Below are 24800 nucleotides of genomic sequence, written 5' to 3'. Positions count from 1 at the left end.
AAACACCTGATATTGGTCAATTTTTGTTGCCGAATATTAAATTTCCAAAGCTGAGAAGACCCTCTTCCAGATTATTTTTATTTGCGGATTTTTGATTTGTAGCTTGTAACAGAAAAAAAAATTAGTCATTCGTACAAGTTGTAAGAAAAATACAAACTTTTATTTACGAACCACGTGTCATTTTTAATATTTTCGCACATTAAAAAAGAACTCATTTACGTCAAAACACTCCAATTTATGTTGTAACTTTTAGATCTAAAATTAGTGAAAATCGATAAAAGCATTTAGCAACTATTTCGAAAAAACAATATTAATTTAATAACTGTAGTGCCCTGCAGTAGCAAAATGAAACAACATTGGATTTAGGTAAGTTTGCCTAAAACCCTTTATGTTTAATTCAGGAATTTTTGGTCAAAAGTTGAACAGTCATTTCAAGGACATCCTATATAACCAAGAGAGAACATAAATAAAAATTAGTACTAGTGTCTGCAAAAAACAACTTTTACTTGTGGCAACTTATATTGCATCGTACCTCTTAAACGAAATAAATATAATAACAAAAATTCAGTTATGTACATATAACAAAACATTAGTTATATACATTCATACATGATAACGATAAAATTACCAACTAACATTTTTGCAAGTACCTAATTAAAAATCAATTAACGGAACCAATTTTTTTTTTGATTGATACTTTCATCATTTATTATAACCACAGCACTTACTTTAATCAGAGAAAATATCAACTAACTCCCAGTATCAAGAACTACTAAAGCCGAGGTAACTTCATATGCCTGTAACACGGGAAATTCGTCTTTGCCTAATCTACTGCAAAAAATTCCTAAATTTGCTCCTAAATCAAATGTTCCCGGATTTGCCAGTATCACAGACAATTGGACTCTTGTAGTGCTAAGTGGCTCTAAGGTGCGAATTATTTTTCCGTTTGTTAACCAACAGAAATTACTCGACGCTTGTACTGAAAACCAGTTGGCTTTGGGTGGTTTGTTGGTGTTCGTTTTTGAGCTACAATTGAAAAAAAGATACACCCACCGAGGCTTGAGAAAAATGCAAACCTTACATTATATTGATTAATTCGCGTGACACTCGGGATAAGGATCAGGATATTATTGAGTGTTATGATTTAATTATAAATTTAAAAGTAAGTTATAATTTATTGAAATTTACACTTACCTTGAATGAAGCGTATTAATGGTAACAGTAACGACATCTTCAACATCGCTATGCAATACTAAAGTTACAGGTACTATACAACCCTTATTTTCTCGGAAATTGTGCCTAATTATCGACGGATGAAGCACATTATATGTTACTTGATTTTGAGTATTGTCTGAAAGTTCTTCCACGTTTCCAACAGAACTATTCAAATCAATTACACTATCCGATATCAGCTTATCTAGTGGCTCTTCCTCTCGTGTTATTTCTATTGGAACACAAGTATGCCCATAAACCATTCGCTTATTTGAAGCATCACATATTAACGCTCTCCACTCTAACACAAGTGTTCCGTCTCGTTTCTTGTAGTCGACATTCAAATTGAAAGAATTTAACAAAGGTATATGATTTTTCTTGGCAAAAGTTTGAAAGGCAGTGGTTAAGTGCGGCATTGGCATTTTTTCCGAACTCAATGAAATGCTACTATATTTGTTATTGTCTTCCCCGACTTTCCTTCTGGCTTTAAATAGAATATGTGCGGATTCTTGGGAATTTAAAATGATGTATTTTGGAGTCACAATATCCTGGGTCAAAATCCAGTTACTGCTCAGAAAAGCTATATTAAGCAACGTAATTTCCGTTGACATAGAATTATGAATTTTGTTCAAATTGGTTGTTTTTAAGGCTAATGCCAAATCTTCGGCTACTCTGGAATTATAACTGTTTTGCGTAGAGATTTCTACAGAAATTGAGTCCTGAATTTTTAAGTTCCAGATATGCCTAATAAGTCTGTATCTGAAAAAAATATATATGATGTTATCTGGTATATCAATTTTGCCCCTTTGAAAATATATTTATACGATTTTTTCATAGCGAAATTGTACTTTTAGAACTTTTAGGGACACCTTTCATTATATGCTACGAACTGTGTAATTCCCAGACAATTTGTACAACGCTTGACAAAATTAACTTACCTAGGCACACTCCGTACATCGACATTCTCATAATACGTCAACAAATCAATTGAGAAGGGCCCCCTGGAATATGGAGCTTTAATCCAAATGTAAAACGAAACACTTTGACCGCTGCCCAATTGTCCTTCTTGCAATGGAATCGATGTTATATGATTTTTTCTAGCTAACTTTTCCTTAATCTGAGTCGTTTCTCCATCGTTAATAGTGTATGCAACCTGATTGCTTTTCAGTTCGCAATTACTTAGTAAATGTGGTACACTGGTTGCAAACATGATATTTTTCAGTGGAACTGAACCAATGTTTTGTAAGTCGACCGAAACTCGCTGTAATTCACCCGCGAGAAAATCTGAGTTCATTTCAGAAAAAAACATCTGAAACAATAGAAAAGTTGGTATTATTGATATGGGTTTTCAAGTACGACATGATACTTATAATAAAATAACAATTTGTCTTCTTACCTGTAGACATGGAGCATACGGCACAACTTTCACAATTACCGGCTTAACAATTTTAGGATCATTAGAAATATTTAAAATCTTCTTCCCTTTAACAAAAACATTTTCTGTAGTATTGCTTGATCCAGCCAATGTGTAACAAATTGCTGACACCGTTACTTCACCAGTAACCAACGGAGTTAGCGATAAGATTAAATCTTGCTTTGCGTTTCCTTGGATAAGTACTAACTTGGTAACATACGTTTTTATGAAATTGTCCACTCTGGGATTTAAATACAAATTTGTAATAGTCTCTTCTCCACTTTCGTAACTCCACACCAAGTATATGTCTTTTAAAAGTAGAGCTGTTTGAAGAGTATTGGACAGCTGAATGGACATTTGAATCGGCTCATTGATTATTGCAATAGGGGTGTTGGTTCCCATTGACGCAGTTGTATGCAAAGATACCATCGGTTTGAAAATAAGGGGTGCTGATCCCGACTCCTCGGTTACAAGCATTTCTTCCAATTTATGTGATTTTTGCTCCGAAAATGGATCATCGCAACTGTCAAAATTTATTCCTAGTGCTGGAATCTTTCCAGGAGTTGAGAGAGGTCTAGTAGGGCCGACTAAGACTTTGAGAGATGCGTTGTTCAATTCCGGTATTGGTAAAATGGGAACCTCGTTTGAAGAGTCCACCTTTAATTTAGACTAGAAATAGAAATATTGTGCAGGTACATTAATTTATTACTGATTGATTTATAAAAATTCGATTAAAGATCACATAATAACACTACATTAGGTGAAAATTGGAAGCTAATAATTAATTTTAAATATACTTTAATCTTACCTCCAAAATTGAAAGAAATTCCTTCAAAAATGTTGCCTGTTGACTAGCCGATTGCTTACTCTCACCTGTCAATAATTTAGCAAAAGACTCCACAGCTTCATCAAATTGACGCAAATTATTGGCTAATCTTCCGATTGTATAGTGAATGTGATCACTTGCCAAAACCCATCCAACGTCTTCATATATTTGATAGGCTTGTTTATAACATCTAATCAAAAAAATTAAGGTAAATTCCCAACAAAATAATTTTAAAGAGCTAATCCTTACCTGAGAGCATGTTGCTTCTGGGCTGCTTTGAAGAATCTATGACCTGAAAGCACCATATGGAACGCATATTTACGTAGCATATTGGATTGCATAAAACAGTATGAAGCCTGTTCCAAAAGTAAAGCAGAGCGCAAGTCGGAGTCTTCACTTGTCATACGTATTAGTTGATGAGCCGTTTCACCATAAAGCATTTTAGACTTTAAGCATTCAGAACTTAGCAATGTGGCTCGCGTTGCGAATTGGGGCATTCTGAAACAATACGAAATTCATGTGCAGTAAACAAAATTGGTTTCAAAGCATTCTTGACCAAAAATTTTTTTACACTTCCTTTATTTAACTTACTTGCATGTATTTAAATAAGTGATAATACTATCTTCCATGTAGTCATAAGTTTTTCTTGACTGTTCATTGGCCATGAAAGCTGACAAAGCTGCCATTTCTAGAGCTCCTGCATAATACAGCCATGCTTGATCAACATTATAATCCCTTTTCGCGGCGTGGTAAGCCTGGAATGCCGCAGAATAATTTCCAAACATAAAGTACAAGTCTCCTAGACGTCTAATATGCAGTTCAGGAGAGTCTATTGAATACCTACATAATCAGAAGTCTGTAAAATGTTACATAAACAAAATCTACAACTTACACTAAATTGTTCACAGCCGTCATGTTTGAATTTGGCTTACTAGTTCCAAACCAACGTTTGGTTGCGCTAAATAGTGACTTACTCACACCTTTTTTGTTAGCAACCGCTTCGTTTAGTGCAACTAATTGTTTTTCTATGTAAGGAAGCAAGCATGATTTAGTAAACTCAAAAACAAGTGCTTTAATTTGTTCAACATCGTCAACTGACAAGCAACTACCATGACTCCATGTTTTTGTATCTTTCTTTTTGGCTAGTTCATTTTCTTTTTCCAGACTACCCTACAGAAATAAATGGTGGTCATAAAAAAAGGTCAAGTAGATATTGGAAAATCAGATATAAAATATAAAATACTGAAAACCCTATTAGTAAAGCAACATTTATCTACAAACAAAAATAGTATTTACTATACCATAACATCCTCAACTTCTGGACTCAATGGATGATAATTTAATTGCCTACTGTCAATTGCTTCCTGAATAAACTCAAGTGAATTGCGCCTCTGTGAATCTGAGGGGCTGCTTGTGGCAGACTGATAGTCTCTAGGGTCTATTTTGTCATGTAAAAAACGGCTCCATGGGTCAGGCAAGTGTTCATCACTATCAACCCCTGGAGGTCTAGAATTTATTCTTAAAAAGAAACAATTTGGTGCTCCATATGTTGATTTTAGGGTCTCAAATGCTTCAGTAGCCCTACAAAAAAATAATTGTGATTTAGATAGGTACAGTGATTTCATGAGAAAACAAATTATTTATTTTCTCAAAAAGAATTAGATCTAAACCACAAGATTGTAAGAATAACTAAATCAATAGGTATCCATTTGTTATCCTATTTTCTCAGTATTTGGAAAATGAAAAAAGCTTTTGAAATATATGAAACACACACAAGAAATCATTTAGTAAAACAGTATAATTCAATGCCAGTGTGGGTAGTAGCTCTTAGAGTAGTTGTTTTTTTTTTATATTACACTAGACACCTGCTCAGTTAAAATTTTAAAAAAATGACAAAACTTAACCTGAAAATAGGAAATATAACTAAACCTACCTTTGGATATTCCCTTCAACATTGTCATGTAAAATTATATAATACTTTAATGTACTAGAGCTAAACCACTTTGGCAGATTTTCAGCAACACTAGAACTTTGCAACCGATCTATATTTTGGATGAGCTTACTCATAGTCTCAGTGGGATTGATATCATTGGAAGACACCACAACTAAACATCCAAGGTAATGTTTTGTAAATTCATGATCTGATGGATACTGAACTTTCATAAATGTATTTCTCCACTTCTCATACCAAGGAGTTGAACTTGGCACATGAAGCTGATAATTTTTAGCTTCATGCATCTTCATTCTAGGTTCTGATGCTTCACTCACCGAAGAATTAAGTAATTTTCTTGCTAATGTTGTCTGAGGAGGTCTTAAATTAATATCAACAAATGTTAATTTTAAACCCTTGATTAGATTTGTGGTGCCACTAGGATCTCTAAAAGTCACTGAAATCAGAGAGAATAAGAGATTAACAACTGCAAAAAGTTGTGGGTGTTTATGTTAATAATGATCATGTTTTATTCTGTTTATTAATTTATTTTGAAAGAAGATTCTTTACGCAAGCAGCCACTCCTAACTCTATGGACTCAAGTGGAAATAGGTCAGCCACTCTCTCATATTTAGCTAATATATTTTTTAGATAAAATGAATTCTTGTAAATATAAGCCATACCTACTCACAAGAAAGCTCTCAATGACCCTGTTTCCTTTCAATGATTGTAATATATGAATTGCCACTTTACTCAAAGAAACCAATTTTTAGTTTATGGGTGAAAATAATGAAGTATCTCACAGGTTTAATAACAGGTCACTTACCATCATTAACAAGCTTAGAAAAAGGCTGTAGAAGCTCACTAAAGTCCAAGTTATTTTTTTCGCAAGCCCTCTGAGCCTCAGGGGTGCATATCACAGTAACTTGAGGGGTAAATGCATCCCTAATAAATTCATGAGGGCTGGTTCTGCATTGTGCCATTGCTGTAGTGAAATTTTCAGTTAAAATTTTCCCGACAAAACAGATTTACTTCTATTTATTAGTTAAATTTCAATAACGAATAATAAATGTATTTTATTGTTGTATTATTATTAGGTAAATTTTTATTTCTTTTATTTGTTTGAACTGAGTTGGAATCTCAGGTTGGGATTTTTGGAACTGGAAGTGACAAACCACATAACCACAAATCGTGTGTAGATGACGTTTTTATGTGTTGGGTGCAGCACTTGCACCAAGTGCAACATTTGATATTCGGTGGCCAAACTTTGCATACTCATACTGCTTCCGACTCAAAATAATAAAGTTTTCAACCGGATATCAAGTTTTCATAAAATTATCTTGAACTTTGCTCATTTAACCCTCCATGTATCTCTTACAGTTTTCAAGGTCTCATATGTATATACATTACCAATTTAGGTCACATTATATGTATATCTTTAATCATGTAACATGTAAATAATCCAGTTTACTGTACATATTGTATTAGAGCAAAACATGCTGCACGTTGCAAATCGCGACGTTAGAGGCCACTCTAATCAGTATGAGCAGGAATGTTGAACACATACTTGTTTTGTATTACAGCATAATAGGACGCCCGTTAGGAGTTGCGATCTTAGAAGTTACTAAGATCAATATTAGCAGGAATGCAAGAATGTTGAAAGTATACTGGTTTTGTATTCGAGCATTATGCAATGCACGTTAAGAGTAGCGACGTTAGAGGTCGCTGTAATCAATACCAGTATGAAAAATGAGAACGTGGTTGCATATATACTCCTGCTTCCTGTTAATAAAAAATATGTAGACTCCCGCCTGCTTTTTTTTATTTTCGTTTCAATTGTCAACGTCAGTAGTCAATTGTCCCACTGATATTGATAAGAATCTTGAGTGTGTTTGAATGGAAATGGAAGACAGAAAATATATAATAAATATAAATAAATAACTTCTGAAGAGATTAAAACCCGGTAATCTGTGGTGAAAAAAACTGGTTTTCATCTCATCACATCTAAGAAGGCCGCTGCTAATGGAGAGAAGCGTAAGTAGATACAGTAACTTCCAAGGGCTTGATCTGAAATGTTTATTTTGCATGTAGAAAAATAATTAGGCAGAAAAGTCTCCAAGCCAAATAATTTCAAATCAAGGTCTTAACTTCGCCTAAAGCTAACCGAATGTGATGTCATAATGACATCATCGGGAAATGGTTGTGTCATTTCTTGGTCGAAATATGTTTGGAAGTACGACTTGAAATTTTATACGACTGAACGGTCGATGGTTTTGTGTTTGAAACTTGTACATAATTACAATATTATTACGTACTTTATTGCAGTTGAATAGTGTTTATAACGCCATTGTTGCTTGTCGTTCCGACTGTTCGCTAGAATCAATAACAGCTGACGTCAGAGTTGTTCCATCGCGATATCAGTCAAGCGGAAGGGGGGTAGTGCACTTGTTTGTTGGCTAGTAGTGTCATATATCCGCGCAAGTGGTTGTGCCATCGGTCTTGGATATTTAGGATTTTAGTGCTTCAATCTCTTAAATCTCGATCTAGCCCTGTAAGTGTAAATTCATATAGTTGGTTACATGCTTTATCTATCCTAAGATATCATCTAAAAGCCTTGTCAACCGCGTTTCAGGTGTCATTACGTTAATATCATGCTGTGGCCTTCACCGGCGATTCCACTGTTGACATTGACGGCCTACGGCCTTAATGGCAAAGATTGCGAAATGCTCTTAAAGGTCAAAAGTGCGAGTGTCAAGTTTCAACAATTACTTTTTTACTTATGTGTGGTATTTGAATTGTTTTTTTAAATTTGATTAAGTTATCCTTCGACCTGTGACCTCCATGGTGCCGATCCCGCCGGTTATCAAACAAAGCTAACCATAGTAATGTTAAATAGTATTATGTTAATGCAGGAATAATATTCAAAAATGCTAATAATTAATTTTTCACGTGATAAAAGTTGGCTGTTTTATTGGTTAATTTTATTTTAAATGGTATGGCAAAAACCGTCCTGTTCCACAGTAGCAGAACAGGTTGTGTCACTTTAAGAGCTTAAGCCTAAGGCCAGTACCATGTAGGTACTTGAAATGCAGGGAAAGACTCTTCATTTTATGAAATGTAGTGTGATGTTTTCTGTCTCGAAATAGCAAAGGAGTAAATGTGTGAACTTTAAAAAAATTTATAATTTTGTCGCCAATAATCCATTGACAGTCTGCGAAAGAATACATTGTCTCACAAACACAATTTCACCTTTGAATTTACACTTTTCCTTTGTGATAAAGTAAAAATATTAATCTGTAGAAACGTTGAAAAAATAAATAAAATATTAGGTAAAACCTGAACTATCAAAAAGTAAGTTTGTAAAAGCTAACTCAGGCTAACCCAAAAATTGCATCAATATACGGGGTATTCCAAGAAGGTCATACCAAACTTAAAAAAGTTATAAGGGACAATGCAGTGAACACTTTGTGTAGTACATATAGAAATCCCTAGTCAAAAATGAACCGTTTTGGTTCCAGAGTCATTTTTATTCAAAAATGTAATATTAGCTTGTTGACACCAAAAGACTTTGTCATTTAATTGATTTTTATTAAAAATAATGTAAAAAAAAATATAAGAAAGATTCAGAATGACGACTCCCAACCTGATTACCTAATTTTGGTCTTTGAATCGTTGAATCGCGCCCCCGTTTTAAAATTTGCGAATTTTCTTGCATGAAAAAAGAGGCTACCGTCCGTCTTCTCAACAGTTCCTTTTAGGTGGCTATAAGAGTTTCATACACCAACACCTTGATGTAGCCCCAGAGGAAATTGATAAACTTATACCAGGAAAAAAGTGTTTATTTTTATTCTATTTATTTAAGTTGAATGTCGAAGTCTTTTGAACAAAAATGATTCGGGAGCCAAAACGGCTCGATTTTGACTAGGGGTTTTTATGCAAAAATCGTTCACCGCAATGTCCCCCGCAATAACCTTAAGTTTGGCACAACCTTTTTGCAATATCCTGTATGTACAGTAAATAAGTAAATCTATCCCGAATTGTATTGAATTGTGACCTGAGACTCACTGTGTCCAAAAAGCTGCCCTAAACTAACAGAAGCTAATCTTACCTAACCTGAACAGGAAATATAATAGCAAAGACTAACCTAAAGAAATTTAGTCTGTCTGAAAATCCAAGTCGATACACAGCAAATATGTTAAGAGTCAAACATCTCAAAGCAACCTGAACTAACTAGGCCTGAATTAATTTAGAAATATGACCAAAAAAGAGCCTACCAAAACTTTGGTGACGGGGAATTTTTACAGTCCTTTAAGTCCGGGGTATATGTTAGAAATGGCGAACGATTAACTCATCTAATAAGTGGATTTAGCCACATACACGGCCCCTACCTTTTGCTTCATTTATATTCACAATCAGATGCAGACACAAATCGAGGAATGCATGACGAATTGTTAAAACGAAAACAAAAACAAATCATTCTTATGATACGCATGGCCTACTAGACCATTTTAAAATCATTCGTTTAAATTTGAAAAATTTTAGTTGAACTTTTTGCAGAAACGGTTGCAAACACGAAGAAAGACATCGAAGAAAAAAGTTTCCAAATCGATCAAGAGATTCGTTTTTTTTAAACGGACATGGGTGTCCTGTAAAACAGGTCGTGGGGGGAAAGAAAGCCCTCACTAAAAAAAATCTGGGGGTGAAAGGGAGTCCTCATCCCCACCCCCTACCCCCTCCTTTGTGCATATTTCAAGCGCGTTCAAATAAATGGTTTCATGATGATAAAGTATCTACTAGCTTGCTTATTACAACAAAATTTTAGCTCGCATTTTCCATATTAATGATACTACATTTATTTCATGTTTATATTCTCTCTGTATATCTGCGGACCTGTTAGTTTCTTTTTGGGCGGATTTTTATTTATCTTTTTCACGCCGCTGATTTTCAAACTGCCAATTTGCACTATTTTTACGTTGATCTTTTTGCAGGTGTATTTGCCATCAGTCATGAAGGATTTTGCAATAAAGGTAAGTAGTACTTGCATATTTTATATTGAAAAGTAGGTTTCGCCGTTCCAGTGAAAATGTTAAAGGGGAGAAGGAAGAAGGATTCTAAAAAATTTCGAAATATTTTCTTAAAGCCTCCTGAGAACGAGCTATAAAGAACATAAGTAGGATTTTATATCAAAATTACATAATTAATGATAAAAATCGTTCGTGTTTGAAGGTTTACAAATGACAATAATTTCCAATTATAAATGGCTCCTGAAATACAACAAATAAACGATCGTCAAATTACGTGCAGAATCGCGTTCACGTTTTGATAAATATCAAAGTTCAAGTTGATGAATATCAAAATTTAATGCATTTCGGGATATTTAAATAAAAATTAGTTAAATAAAACTACATAATTGTCATGAATTAATCGAAAGTGTAGGAAATCGTATTTCGCGGTGCAACCGATATTTTTACATAAATAGGTGTATCTATTCAAATAATGGTTTCAAATTAGTACTTTTTGAGAATTTCTTTAACGCGCTTCGAATAAAAGCGTATTCCGACTAGGCATGGTATCTGCATACCCTCAGAAGATCTGTTAAAAAGTAGGACAAATTTAACATCTTGTACCAACCAATCATCTTCAAAGGTACAAATTTGTCGTTTGATTTTAAATCGTTTACTCGGAAATTGTCCATTAAGATAATACTGTGTATCATATACAAGGTGTAATATATGATGCAGATATTTTAGACAGTGATAATACTCTGTAAAATAATAAAAAAATGCTAATGGACCCATGGTCAAAAACGCATAATTTTCCGTATACAGGATGGCAAAATTTCACATTTTTTTTACATATAATACCTGAGGCCAGCTTTTAAATTTTATATTGTTAAATTTGGTATTGTTATCAATTAATATCTATATTTGCTTGCGTTAGATAACGCATTTTATGGCGGCTTTTATGTTTCAAATAGGTAGCATTGCCAACACATCTCATTGGAATCTTGTTATACAATTTTTATCCAGACTTGTTTTAAATACCATTTAGATAATTATATGAGCAATCACCAGGGTAATCATCATGTTCCTAACGAAATGATTAAATATGTATATGCCGTGATTCCCCAGATACATTAGTCTTTTCCACGTTTCTTTACTGAGAGATCCTCCTTCATATAAGTACATTAATAACTAAGTTCCATTTGCACTAAAGTTTGAGAGCGAGGCAGTTTTCTGAACAGTTTCATTCGTATTTTTGAGATATATATGCACGCCCATGAAGTAAAGTGGGGGTTTAAGTATTTATTGCGTGGCTCGTGGTAAGACACGTGTGCGTGGAGCGGAGCAGCTGTGGCACGACTGGCAGGGGACGTTATATTCCATGTGTGAAAAACACAACAAGGGGTCACGAAAAACTCGTATGTACATGTATCAAACATAAAAAAAAATGTGGCAACCCAGGAGTTCCACAATGGTTTTAAGTAATATGGGGATATATTTTCGAATTCCGCAGCTTGCAGTCATATATCTGGTGAATTCGCGATTTAGGATTTAGAATTGAACAGGGTAGATCTCACTTCGCGATTTTTTTCACATAAAGGAAATCGGAAGAAAATTCGCAGTAGCCATCATAGGGTCGCTTTTGAACTACAATAGGGGTGTCGTGCTAGTCATCACAACGAGTAACTCATTTAATAGCGATGGAATGCGATATTCTATAACGGCAATACTACAATACAGTAAAGCGAATAAGAATTCTAGTATCGAGATGCCTGTTAGGCTGAAGTATGTGGTATTCATAGGTGCTAGTCCGAGTGGTAGCTTCTTATTGCAATCTTATTGGTAATGTATGTTATTGCGCTTATAACCAATCTTATTGTTACTTACATTTTGCTTATTTTCTTACGAATAAAAAAGCATTAGAAAATTTACAAGAGAAAAATACGAAAAAAAATTCCTTGTTTTTCCTTTGTTTTGTTTTGACCAATACTTTCGCATCACTGAATATCTTGAAAACTACCTTTTGAGCAAAAGTCGTCAACTTCGGTTTATTTTGTTTATACATATATTTATTTTTCCATAACAATAACCTCAATTAAAGGTTGAATAAACTGCGGAAATTTGTTTGTCCCTTCTGTCTTCAATTTCATGCGTTTTGATCTTAGGTTCACTTGTATTTTTTCATTTTTTACGAATTAAATGTTAATCGATCAAATGTAGTCACGAAATAACATAAGTCGGCATAAATTTTTGCAAAATGTGTTACATAATGTAGTAACGTAAATATTTAGCCAGCTATAAATCATGTTTTAGATTTAATTTAAACAACGGCCATATGCTTCCTTTACTAAAAAACAAAATATTCTAGTGCCTCGTGCCCTGGTTATAGGAAATCTTTTTCACAATAAACAGTTTTGTTTCACACATGATAATCTCAAAGCAGGCTAAGCAGGAAATGTGTTTTCAGGAAAATATAAACGAGCCGTATAGTAGGTATTGCATTGCAGTCGGTTTTATTGATATACAGCAGCAAACAAAAAGGCTGTTAGAATCATAGAAAACTGGAATAAAACTATACAAAAATGGAGAAAATTTATTTTTTAGTCCGTTATATAAATATAAAAAATAAAAACGTGCGTTTTCTTGGGTTTCATGACTTGAGCGATGACCAGCTGTAGTACCTAGTCAGGCACAAAATATTTTTTGGGTTTACACAAAACCACATCTATTGATCCAAAGTGGCTCCTGCTTTGCTGCAGTTCGGTTAATTTCGAATATTTAAAATAAACTTTCACTAAACTATCTTTTCGCGTCTCGCTTGGTTAAAAAAAATCAAACTTGAAAGTTGGGAAAATTATTTAAACTTCACGTCTCCAGACCAGTGAATCATAATTGAATCTTGCAACTTATTAGGCAACATTCTTGTAAGCGGAAAAGGGTAAATAACACCATAATAAAAAATTAAAAAAATTGAATTTTATGAGAAGCCAGACGAAAACCAAAACGAGCGACGCACCTACATGTTGTTAGGGTCCAGCCAGTGGTGTAGATTTATGGACATACGTTCGGAATCTGGAAAACATTGCTGAAAACGTTAGGTAAAGACATTTTTATTGTTTCCAGAGTTCATTTCATTGCATAATTAACTCACACACATTTAAACAGCCGGCGATAGTATATATTTCCTTAATAGAAATTATGCGTTATCCACTCAGATAAGTTTTTGCTATCAAAGAAGATCGTTGAGGAGTGGTAGATCAGGTTATTCACGTGTGAAATGAGCTTCATCATTATATTATCTCGTCGCACTTATAATTCTGTAAATATCATGTGTACCTCCCTGAAACTTAATAAAAAATTGCAATAAAAAATACTCAACTTATTGCAAGGCAATGAAGTAACGCCAGTGAGTTTACATTAGAGTGTACTCAGTGATCAATCGATAGCAGCTGTAAAGTGACGCACTTCCATAGGCAGCCCCTCTCCAAAAAGCGGGCCACGTGGGGGCACACGTGTCGCTCGCCCCCGTGAAAATCATTGGGAAATGTGCGGAGGAAAGCCACTCAAATTTTAAGGTCTTCAATGCTGGGAGACGTTTTCCAAATGTTTACTTGAATATTTTATGGCTGCCTGGGCACATCACTGGACATTAGACGATTTTCCCGTAGGCGCTGGTAATTCTCCTGATTTGATGTAGGGCGTTATTACTTAAGGTGTTTTGGGTTCTTTAACGGCTTCCGCTAAACTCACATTTTTGTAGGGGTCAGATACAGGTTAGTGCATGGAGAACTTATCAAGTGTTATGTTTATTGTACCCACTAGTCTTAAGTAAATCTTAAAGTAGTTATACACACGTAAGTAAGAAAAAATTCGCCCTTGTGTTTGGCTTTCATCTCTCAAAAGTTCACGGACAGTTAAAAAAACTCGATTTAAAAAATTAACGTAGCCTTATATTTCGTTCCATAGTCTGGGCATTTTTTGGTGAAAATTGTTTTATCATGATTTTTTGCTAAGCGAATTTCGTCACATGATTTTTATTTTTAGGTTCATGAAGGAGACTAATTTTCGTTTGGGGATTTTGGTAAGGTTTAAATGATTCGCACGCACAAAATCGTCAAATGTTGCTTTTTTAATTTGTTTTCCTTAATCCTGAGAGCTAGAAGTAGAAATCATAGCAAGTAAATAATTGCGATCTGTCGCTTAACGACCATAAAGTTGGTACCCACCACTGGACTCGCTAGACTGAGGAGTCTGCTATGGCGAATTCGGTGCCTAGTCACTAGAACAAAAAGTAACGTAGGTAGGATCCATGAGAATCTATGTATAGAAGGATATTTCTGTTTTGTTTATGTCTATAATTAACATTAAAATTTTGTTCCGGCAAGACTGCCTCTCTGTGGAACATAGGCAGGTCAAAAATACTCAAAAAGCCTCGGTTGTATACGAGTACTGAAATAAAACTTATATTTTGAGCGTGTTGTGTGATAATCTGGATAGAAATTTAGTGGGTAGCCAGCTGCAGTACGGTTTGCTGGGGCCCCCTTTAAAAGGGGGCCATCGAAAGGTTCTTCGAGAACCCGAGGGCTTTAACTGTCAGGTGCGTCAACGTGATGTTTCTCAAGCGACATTTCTTGCGTATATATGCTATGATGCGCTTTGTGCTAGTGCTGCGGCATAGCGGTGCGCGGGCCGGATTAAGGATTTTTTTTTCTATTCGGCGTGTCATGCGTCTCCCAGGTAAATGTTTCCCATTGTATCTTCCCTTTCCTAATTTTCCTACTTTCGTTTGTTTCTTGTTTGTTATTTTTTTAAAGAATATTTTTGTTGAGTCAATGCTTTTGGTATGTCATTGCGCACATTGATGACGCACTTGGCTTACACAACGTTTTTAGGACCTTAATGCTCCAACACTAAGCGTTATACTAAAATTCTCAAAAATATTTCCACAATTGTTACAAACAAATCATTCGACATTCAGTATCCAGAGTCTTGATTAAAAATCTCTTCAGTTACCCCGCATTTCTTAAAATATTTAAGTATCTTTTCGCAATTCTCTCTCCCAATGATTTTAAGGTTCTTAATTGGTGTTGTTTCTACTTATTATTTTATATCTAATAGAGTTCTTTGACCTAAGGTCAATGGCCTAAGGTCGTTGACCTGCCATCCATCATTTCGAAACTTCTGATTTATCCTGGTGAAGCAGAGAGATGAGCGGGCATAGGAATAAAATAAAATCATTTTTTGAAAATGCAAAATAAATATTCCGTGCGGTTTGAAGCGATCTACGGAGCTTGACATTTTCAGAAATATACCGGGTGTTAATGAGAAGTGTGTTTTCACAATACGTTTCTTCACTTAATTCAAATTTAGTTGTATTCACTATTTATAATTCGACGTTCAAGCTTAATTTATTAAAAGAGAACTTTTCCTTGAAACTGATCGCACACATTTTAAAATTTTAGTTGAATTTTTGTATGTAATACAAATTTTGAAATTCAAATTGGACTAAAATTCGAATACTCTTTCCATTTGGGTCCACCCAACTAAGCCAATCCAATCTTTGAAAAAACATTTATTTTTTCACGCTATACCTTACCGTTTTTCGGAAAAACAAATTGGAAATTCTGCTTGTTAAACTTTGTCTTATATTTCTGCCACATATCTCCACACGATCCCCTTCGAAAAGTTTAACCAACGGTGCGAAAATGGTTTAATATTGCAAAAACTACCAAAACGCAGGATCACAAATTATTTTTGCATTATTTTTATTTTAGAATTTACACATTTTTCTCATTTGAAAAACTGTTGAAATAAATACAAGGCCTACTTCGTAGAAAATATTCAGAATCGCCCAAAGAACTAAAACAGAACTTATAATGTCTTGGGACTTTCGTGGTTCCCGTCAATAGCGAAGTAAATGTAGACAGTGCACCTGCATCTTTAATGGTTCGAGCCTATTTAAAACCGAAGTGAATAATAGCGACTCCTAGTAACTGCTCAATCTCATCATACGAACATACATATACGATTGTGGCACGACTTAGGAAAGCTGGTAACAAAGGATATGGAGAATGAAGGAAATGAGGAAAATTAAAAATACTCCATTTACGTGAACCAGGAAACAATCTACCAAATACGATTTAAATCTCTTCCGATTTATTCGAGGCTCTGATAATAATGGCTTTTTGGCGATGCCTTGGAAAACCTAAATGTAAAATAATGTATTATGTTTATGCAACAAATAACACTGACAAGCGACCTGAACGTCACTTGCAAAAAGACCCAGCTAGTAGGTTTAACTAAAACAAATCGGAGCGTTAATTTGGTGAATCCCAGAATCGAATTATTAGACTCGATATGAGCGCGTGACCTACAAAAGTGACTGTTCGGAGTAAAAATGCATAAAGGAAACTTAATCTTCCCATCTACTATCCTGCAGTGTAATATGGTTTTATAAAATGTATGTATGCATAGAAATATGTATGTTTTCCATTAGTTTACAGGTAGAGTTAGCATTTCTTTTGTACCGCTAACATTTTGTGCCAATACCGCAGCCTTGGATAAAGCAAATAACCATTCAACGTATTCAAGTGGATAATTTGATGATATTGTAATTTCAGAAATAGCAAATATGAATTTTTTAACGTGTGTTATCCGTGGTGTATTATGAATCGTTTAATTTTACTTTTGTTGAGATACGCGAAATGAAAAATTTTGCCTTTCAACCACTTGCGTGAATGTCTCCACATTGAAGTAAAATTGGGACACAATTTAAAATATTTTTTCTATACTTTATGCAAAGCGGTTTGAAGCAATAACAAAAAAGTCGGTCTTGGCATGGTTGTAATTTCGGGATGGCGCATTTTCCTTTGTGTGACTCGTCCTGATGTGTTCTCATGTTTTCTTTATGAGCGCCATTTTGAATTTGACGGTATTAAGCTAAATATAATTTAAAACTGGGACATTGCCAAGTGTCGGGAAGCAGACCACTTAATCATTTCAAACATTTTCATCTCCCATGCGATGGCCAACGAAATTCGTGTGACTCAGGAATCTGGTTTGTATAGATCAAAAAAATTTTATTATCACAACATTTTTTTACGTACATTACTTGAGTTTTTATCATTTCAACTTGCCTATTTGAAGTTGAGAACAGATGTGTATCTGTAGTACTGGCCGGTGGAGGGGGTAGGCAACGGCCCGTGGCAGCGATTTCTTAGGGGATAGGGGGGCGATGATCACAAATTTCGTCCAGCGTCAGACTTGCTAAGGCCGGCCCTGTGTATCTGCACTTAAGAGTTTGCCGAAGTGGCTGTATCACCAATAGCTGAATTATGGCCGATATTAAATGAATGTTCACCGAATTTTCCAACATTTCTTGAAGAAAAATAAACTATTAGCTTTGTTTCAATCTCTCTACCTGCAAGCAGCGGAATCTTCTAACCGATTATTTAAAGTGTTAATAACGACCGTCATATTTAATCACCGATTTCCCGATAGGTTTAATACATTTTTTATGGTTAAAACCCGAGAACGATTAAGAAAAGTGAAATTACATTTTGAAACAAGCGCAAAATCGTCCGTGAGGTGACCCGAGACAATGCTGGAAGCTTAAATTGTATAGAATAAAATTATAAAGTTGTTACCTTGAAAATTTGTTTAGTAAACAAACATCGTATTTGAATAATGTTTAATGGTATGGTTAAACACATTAGTAGCTTTGAGAAGGTTATAATCTAGGAAACATCACTTTTACTCTTGCATAACCTACATCAATTTCGAAATAATACCCATATCAATTCTATTGACTGTTTCATCTGAATTTTTATTACTTTAATGGATTTTTTCTGTTTAGTTTGGGTGTTAATTTTTTTGGAGATCAACTGAACCGTTTAGTGACGCCCATATGCAACATGAAAATTACAGGAACATTGCGATGAATTTTAGCAGCTTTTTCAACTCGGTAGAATGTGTGAAACTAATTTGCAGTCAATTGGAAAATTATATTTACCGTTATGCAGTCACGTGACTACATGGTTCTGCTCTTTACGATCAATATAAAATAAAATCCTTGCTAAGGAATCTTGATAGATTCCATAAAACCTACATGATCAATGACTTAATCTGACATTTTTCAACAACAAATTGTAGTACATGGTATAACCTTGATTAATATTTTCATTAAGTTGGATTAGAATATCTATCTACTTGATAGAATGGCTGATAAACTAATGTTTTGTAGCAGTGAGAGTCGTCTGGTTGGTTGGAAGACGATTGAGAAATATCAAAAAAATCTTTACATTAGGGGGTGCTAATTTCAGTTTTATTTGCTTCATAGCTCCTGCAATTTTCGAAATATTAATTTCAAATTGAAAAGTCTTCGCTTCAAATGCAGCGCTGCATCTGCATCTTATAGTTTCTGAGGTCCAAATGGCTAGCCTCGAATTTGGACTACCGTGTAATGTGCGAATCATTCCAAATCACTTCCATGTACCAGATGAACTAGTAAGAAAACATGCTATTGCAATGAACAAAAGTACAGATCAAGCAGAACTATCTTAAATGTTCCAATTGACGACATTTAGTATTAATGCGCAGTACCGCACGACGAAGAATAATTTTTTTTTAAATATAAGTAAAACCATCACGTACTCCAATTACTGGATCCAAACACAACAAGCGAAATCCGAGATTTAATATTGAAGTCCAAAGAAGAAAGCACGTATGAGCTATTGAAAAGCAAGTTAATTAAACGCCTGGAAGCTACTTAGGAGCACAATACACGAAGATTATTGGAGAACGAACCATTAGGAGATTGTAAGCCTCCCTAATTTCTAAGACACCTTCGAACTGAAATATTTCCGAAGGAGGTGGTAAACGCTCAGCGGTTAGTTTGTCTGTTTAAAAAAATAACAGAGATCGTGATTTAGCTCATGGAAGGTTATGCAGGTGTAACTTCCCATATTTCTGAGACTGCACCAGGAGTCCTGACCGTTCTCCTAGAGTTCATGGAAAGTGCGCTTACAAGAACAGTACGAGAACTAGCTTTAATCAAGTTAAACCAGGTCAAACCCCAACATCCCAAGCAGCCGAGGCGTGGGTATGGAGCCCGTTCCCGACCATGTTGACATGGTCGAAAACCACCAAGCTTGTATGAAAATTGTTTGTACCGCTGGAAATTCGGCTCGGATGCGAAAAAGAGTACCAGACGACGTTGACCCGATAACCTCCGAGACACAATATTTAATTGATACTGGTGCTGATTCGTGCGTGTTTTCGCATTCCAAAGTGCTACAATGTAGACCAAAATTCGATTATGAACTCTTCACCATGCATCACGGATCTGCTATCCGGAACAATTACACTCTCCTTAAACTTAATGTTACGTAAACAATTTTCGTAGATGTTCGTGGTAGTTAACGTCGGAAAACCCCCAATTAAAGGTTTTCCGATGTTAGGCATTAGCAGATTGCCTCGCTTGTTACGGACTACTAGTTTATGTGTAGAACTCCCAATTTTTAGATACACCGAACTTATATCAAGCGGCAAAGTATAGTATGTATTCGTCAGGTAGTGTCAGAACCACTTTGACTCAATCGTCACGTGCAGGAGTTTTTGGAATTGGAGCTCCCATCTCGAGAGATGGCCCCAAAGGATTTTTCGTTAGGTATTCCTATTATCAGGAGTCCACATTACTAAAACTTTATTTATTTACATCAGAATTTACCAATTTAGGTAACATTTAATGTATAGTTCAATTTAAATGTAGCGACTTACAGAGCCGCGAAGGAGCTCTGTCTCTCCTAGCACAGCCGTTTCTAGGAATCTCCATGTTCCCGAAATCACGAAAAGGCATAGATGTTTTTATTCTATTGCTAATTCTAAAGCGAATGCTCTTGTGATCCTCTTAATTAAGTTTTAGGTTTTCCCCACCTGCCATCACTCGAATATGCACAAAATTCGGGGGAAGATATTCCCATAGAAGCAGCTATGCACAAGTTAACTATTCAGGGAGCAACTATGCCCCAAGGCCTATTTTGAAATTACCTATTAACACATATCTTGTACTGCAAATGACGTCAGAGTTGCGTGTTCAGTAAAAACAATATATTGCACCAACGGAAGGGAGGAAACATATAATTTAGAATTAGCATTTTAGTGTGCTGCCACAGAGCTGTCTACCGGAATTTTCTTCAGGCCTCTCTCATTAATGTTCTATTTGATTTATATTAATGCAGTTTGATGACAAAACGATCATTTCTTTAAGCAAATTGCCATTTATTTCTATTAATATGAATATAAGAATTTTCCTCACTGACTCCTCCTTACTTACTTACTTACTTACTCTTAATTTTTTAATTTTTATTTTGATGGTTGAGGTTCGAGGAGAGTCTTCGCTTGTCTATTAACTAGCAAGCAACTATCTATAATAGTGGTTGTCGATAATATTAATTAGGTGCATGACATACCACGATGAACTAGATTTAGTAAATTGTACGCGTTGGGTACACTTACCAAAAATACAAAAAGGTTTTAATACATTGTAGTAAATACCGTGTCGCCCTTCGGTAACAGGAAAATCATGCCAACCGACCGGTTTCTGGGACATGTAATTTTAATCGAATTCGGCACGTGGGCCCAACGTAATAGGCTATATTAATGCGAAAAATGCGAGGAGCTATACAACAAAAGAGCAAATAAGGCGTGCTCTTCCATCTGAACGTCACAGAAGTTGAGTTTCCATGGTTGCAATTCATACAACAGCCTTAACGTTTTTCGATAACATCTTTATCATTCCCATCTGGGTCTCCGTGATAATTCTTCAAATAAAAAAATCGTTTTTATGTGAAATACTCTTAGAAGCACGTTTTTCTCCTAAGGAAACTGATTGAATATCATTCAAGCTGAAAGTTTCATTGACCCTGAGGGATCCTTTTTCTGGTGAAAAATGACCTTTATTTCATTTTTTGCACGATTGGCGGGACGACGGGACATCGAAAATTTTTCGTTCTGAGAAACTTCCAGTATGTTTCTCCTCAGCAACACCAAGGCAAAGTCATTATTACAGGAAAACATATTGTGTCATTCACAAATGTTTATTTCTGAATTAGTTACATAAATCATGCCTTACTTAAGTGGATTTAATACCGAATTTAATACAATTCGAGGTGATTATGTACGATCTAAAGCTTTAGCGAAATATTTGACGAAATTCTATGTGTACCTTTTTGTCCTTAATAGAGAGCCAGTTGAAAATTTAAATATTGTTAAATCTGTTTATTTAGATTTCTCCGTCGTCTATTGTCACTTTCAGGCCCTATTAGCTGAGGTTACTAAATGTCACTATATCAAAATATGGGAAATATCGAGGAATATGTGAATATGTCAGAAAATGTGAATGAAATGTGTAGGACTATTGATTGCATGTTTGGACCAATCAATAACTTTATTTCATTAATAGAAATTGATAGGATATATATTAATAGAAACTGATAGGATAGATATTAATAGAAATTAGCAAAGTTTCATTTTTTTGTCATCTTACCAGTCCTGCTTGATTTGACCAACAGTTTCGTAGATGTCCAGTATAGATTTAATTTCGATTTTCTCAAGTTTGCCAATTTTTTTTCAATTAAAGGAAACACATGGCCGCATCCTATAGGCTGTAGAATATCATGGGCGTCCCTTTCACTTTTTAGATTCTAGTTTAATTGTTACAACATATATTGTATGAAGGACGAGTAGAAAATCAATCCAATGACTTGAAAAAAAGCGAAAAGTGCATAAGTAATGTGAAAAATGTTGATAACGCGGAAAAATGCGGACCTTCATAAAAATGGAAAAAATGTGAAAATTGAGGAATATGTGTTTTGTAAATTTGCAGTGTGGTACGTAATATGTAAGATTAGTGCAGGTTAGTTAATAGGGGTTCACCACTTGATAGTGATGGGTAGTGCTAGGTCACGAATCCACACTTACGTGTAGATTCGTGATTTTTACTTCAACGATCTTTATTTTGCCTGGTGAAAATAGGAAATAAATAAAAATTCAGTCTAATAAAAATGATCATATTTGCACCAATAACGAATAAATAAAAATACCAGAAACTCTGTAACCAGGAGTCGCGATTATTAACCTCTAAATAACCCAGCTTGCCTATTCCTACATGCGTACTAAGTGAAAACGTTTTCACTGTGGCTTGAACTTCGCTTGCCAGATTTTTAATTTTAGCTCGTTCAAATACGTCCAAAAAATATTATAACCGAGACGGTTAAGTTCCGGCTAGCCATGAAGGGTTAAAATGAAAACTTGATTTGTCGTGATTTAAAGTTTCAAGGGTAAGCGTACGCAGTTATTACCCCACTAAGCTAGCAGTGGCAACGTTGCAAGAAAGTGAGGTCGTGCGGTAACCCGACGCAAGTCCCGGCGCTCCTTAAAAGGCATCGACGACGCAGCTTCGTTTAAGCCAGTTCGGGGCTTTTAGCAAAGGGAATCCGACACCGCCAGGCGGCGTCGTCGTCATTCCTGCAATTGAGAGGTCGTTTTCCTATTGTAGAAAATTCTCGAGCTTTATTCGACCGAATGACAATTTTTCGTATCAAAAGCCTTCACCAACGTTTGATTTTTATTAATTTAAGATAATTGGTTCCAAACCATAAACTCCCATTGGTGCGAACTTTCCCACTGCACCCCACCGATCCGATGATAAATAAGTTGAGAAGGACCTTGAGGCAACACGTGAAACATGTTTTTTCTGGATAATTCCTTTGTGGGAAGGCAGCAACTGCGCCATTATTTTCGTCGCCAACCAATCACTCCTTGATCACGTTTTTTTGATGAAATCCGACCCTGGCTTACCTCGTTTACGTTCTCCAAAATTTGTAGCATATGGCTTTAGCTGTTCCGCCAGATCCCAAAGGTGAGTAACCATTAAAGCGGCACTGTTGCCATCCTTAGGACATTTGTTACTTCCTGTAAAGGATGGTCATTGACTTGTAAAACCCTCGGTTCTTTATGTGGGGTGCGTGACATCCAAAACTGCAGGAAGATGGTCCTAACATCCAGATTTCCGTTTACAGTCCTAACTGAGAGGGTTCAAGTCAGGAAGCCTTAATAAATATCGTAGAGGTGTTTCTAAATTATGAGAGAAATTTACTTATCCAGGATTTTTAGTAGCTTGCCATTTATCTCCGAAACTCGGACCGCAAGCTACTCAAAATAAAAGCGCAATTGAGTGTGTTAGAGTATTCAGTGTGTTAGAGCAATTGATGATTTAACGAGAGAAAATAAAGATATGGTTACAAAAAAAATAAGAGCTAGTGGACAATTTGTTCTAATTTTACACAGTTACCCTGAAGACCAAAGAATGTTCAGTACAATTATTGTACAACAGATAAATGATTATAATTGATTCGCTCGTACAGCCCTGTTCGGCCCAATTTACGTTTTATGTTCACATTCATTTTCGGTTATACCAACCTATAAATTATGCTTTTATTGATAACCAGAAATGTCGACAAAATATTTAATTTATACTAAATTGTGTGAAGGTACCATTGTACTTGTTTGATTTAAAAAGTTGAATGACTGCGAGCAGAGTATACATAGTGTCCCAGATTTTATTTCACAGAAACTTCCTCAAAAGTTATATCTTAATGCACTTTTTTGAGCCATCTCGCATGTTTCACATTATATTAACATACTCCTCTGTCATCTTGCAACTTTTGTACTTGAACCGCTCTTCCATCTCTGCGAGATTTTGAGATATTTGCTGTAAACTAAAATCTGGGACACCCTGTAGAGAGTGAGGTTTAACTATCATTTTTCTTGTCTGACTCGCAATTATATGCTTCATGTGTTTATTTTGCGTTGGTGTTTAGGAAAAATTACGGTTAAAATTGAAATTTTAGGAAACCTTAGGAAATTTTACAGCTTTTTGAGAATTTGAAACTGATTTCAGAAGAACTTTTGAGGATTTAGGTGACAATAGGTGCTGAATTGGCCTGAGAAGATTCAGTTTTTTAGTATCCCAAGCAGCTCTTGTTAACAATATTTAGGGTTAAATATCGGTTTAGATTAAATTCAGTAAATCCCATATTTGTATTGTCTTATTATTTGAGAAAGTACGAACTGTCCTTAGGCGGGTCTTTCATGTTGGGTTTGTTCAGCGGCCTTAATAAGGCTTGTAACAAAGTTAACCTTGTTCCCTGGTAGCTGAGACTGGGAGACAATACTTAAAGGGAAAACAGAGCTGGACTAAGCTGATTTTACACTGATGGTTAACTTGACACTTTATCATTTTCCTCTTGAGAATTTTATTATCAGGGAAATCAGGATGGAGAGAAACACTAGTTGATCAAGTTCGTTCTCTGATGTTTACTGCAAAGATCTCGGTCGGCTCGAAGCTGATGTTTT

General features: G+C 35.2%; 2 protein-coding genes across 3 annotated transcripts in view; one reads left to right on the top strand and one right to left on the bottom strand.

Annotated features, from left to right (window-relative positions):
* Positions 1-485: 485 nt before the first annotated feature.
* On the bottom strand, positions 486-6436 carry l(3)76BDm (trafficking protein particle complex subunit 8 homolog l(3)76BDm). The gene is made up of 11 exons (XM_066398739.1): positions 6209-6436; positions 5386-5839; positions 4754-5033; positions 4345-4622; positions 4044-4292; positions 3702-3950; positions 3435-3642; positions 2609-3295; positions 2151-2521; positions 1195-1971; positions 486-1026 (listed from the first exon to the last, which is right to left on the bottom strand). Exons 1-11 carry the CDS (start codon positions 6363-6365, stop codon positions 750-752), a joined length of 3987 nt encoding a protein of 1328 aa, XP_066254836.1. The 5' UTR covers positions 6366-6436; the 3' UTR covers positions 486-749.
* An 838-nt stretch (positions 6437-7274) lies between these two features.
* Mef2 (myocyte enhancer factor 2) overlaps positions 7275-24800 on the top strand; it is a 43440-nt gene continuing 25914 nt past the window's right edge. Inside the window, exons 1-2 of one of the 2 annotated variants that reach the window (XM_066399156.1) lie at positions 7275-7416; positions 10371-10409. The gene's annotated coding sequence lies outside the window, so the exon portion shown is untranslated. Of the gene's footprint in view, positions 7417-7616; positions 7934-10370; positions 10410-24800 lie in introns of those variants that run through there. The other variant, XM_066399155.1, reaches the window with a different exon arrangement.

Source organism: Euwallacea similis, chromosome 18 (assembly GCF_039881205.1).
Source record: "Euwallacea similis isolate ESF13 chromosome 18, ESF131.1, whole genome shotgun sequence".
NCBI classification, from domain to species: Eukaryota; Metazoa; Arthropoda; class Insecta; order Coleoptera; family Curculionidae; genus Euwallacea; species Euwallacea similis.
Note: the sequence above shows the minus strand (reverse complement) of the source record. Positions and strands in the feature narration are given on the sequence as shown.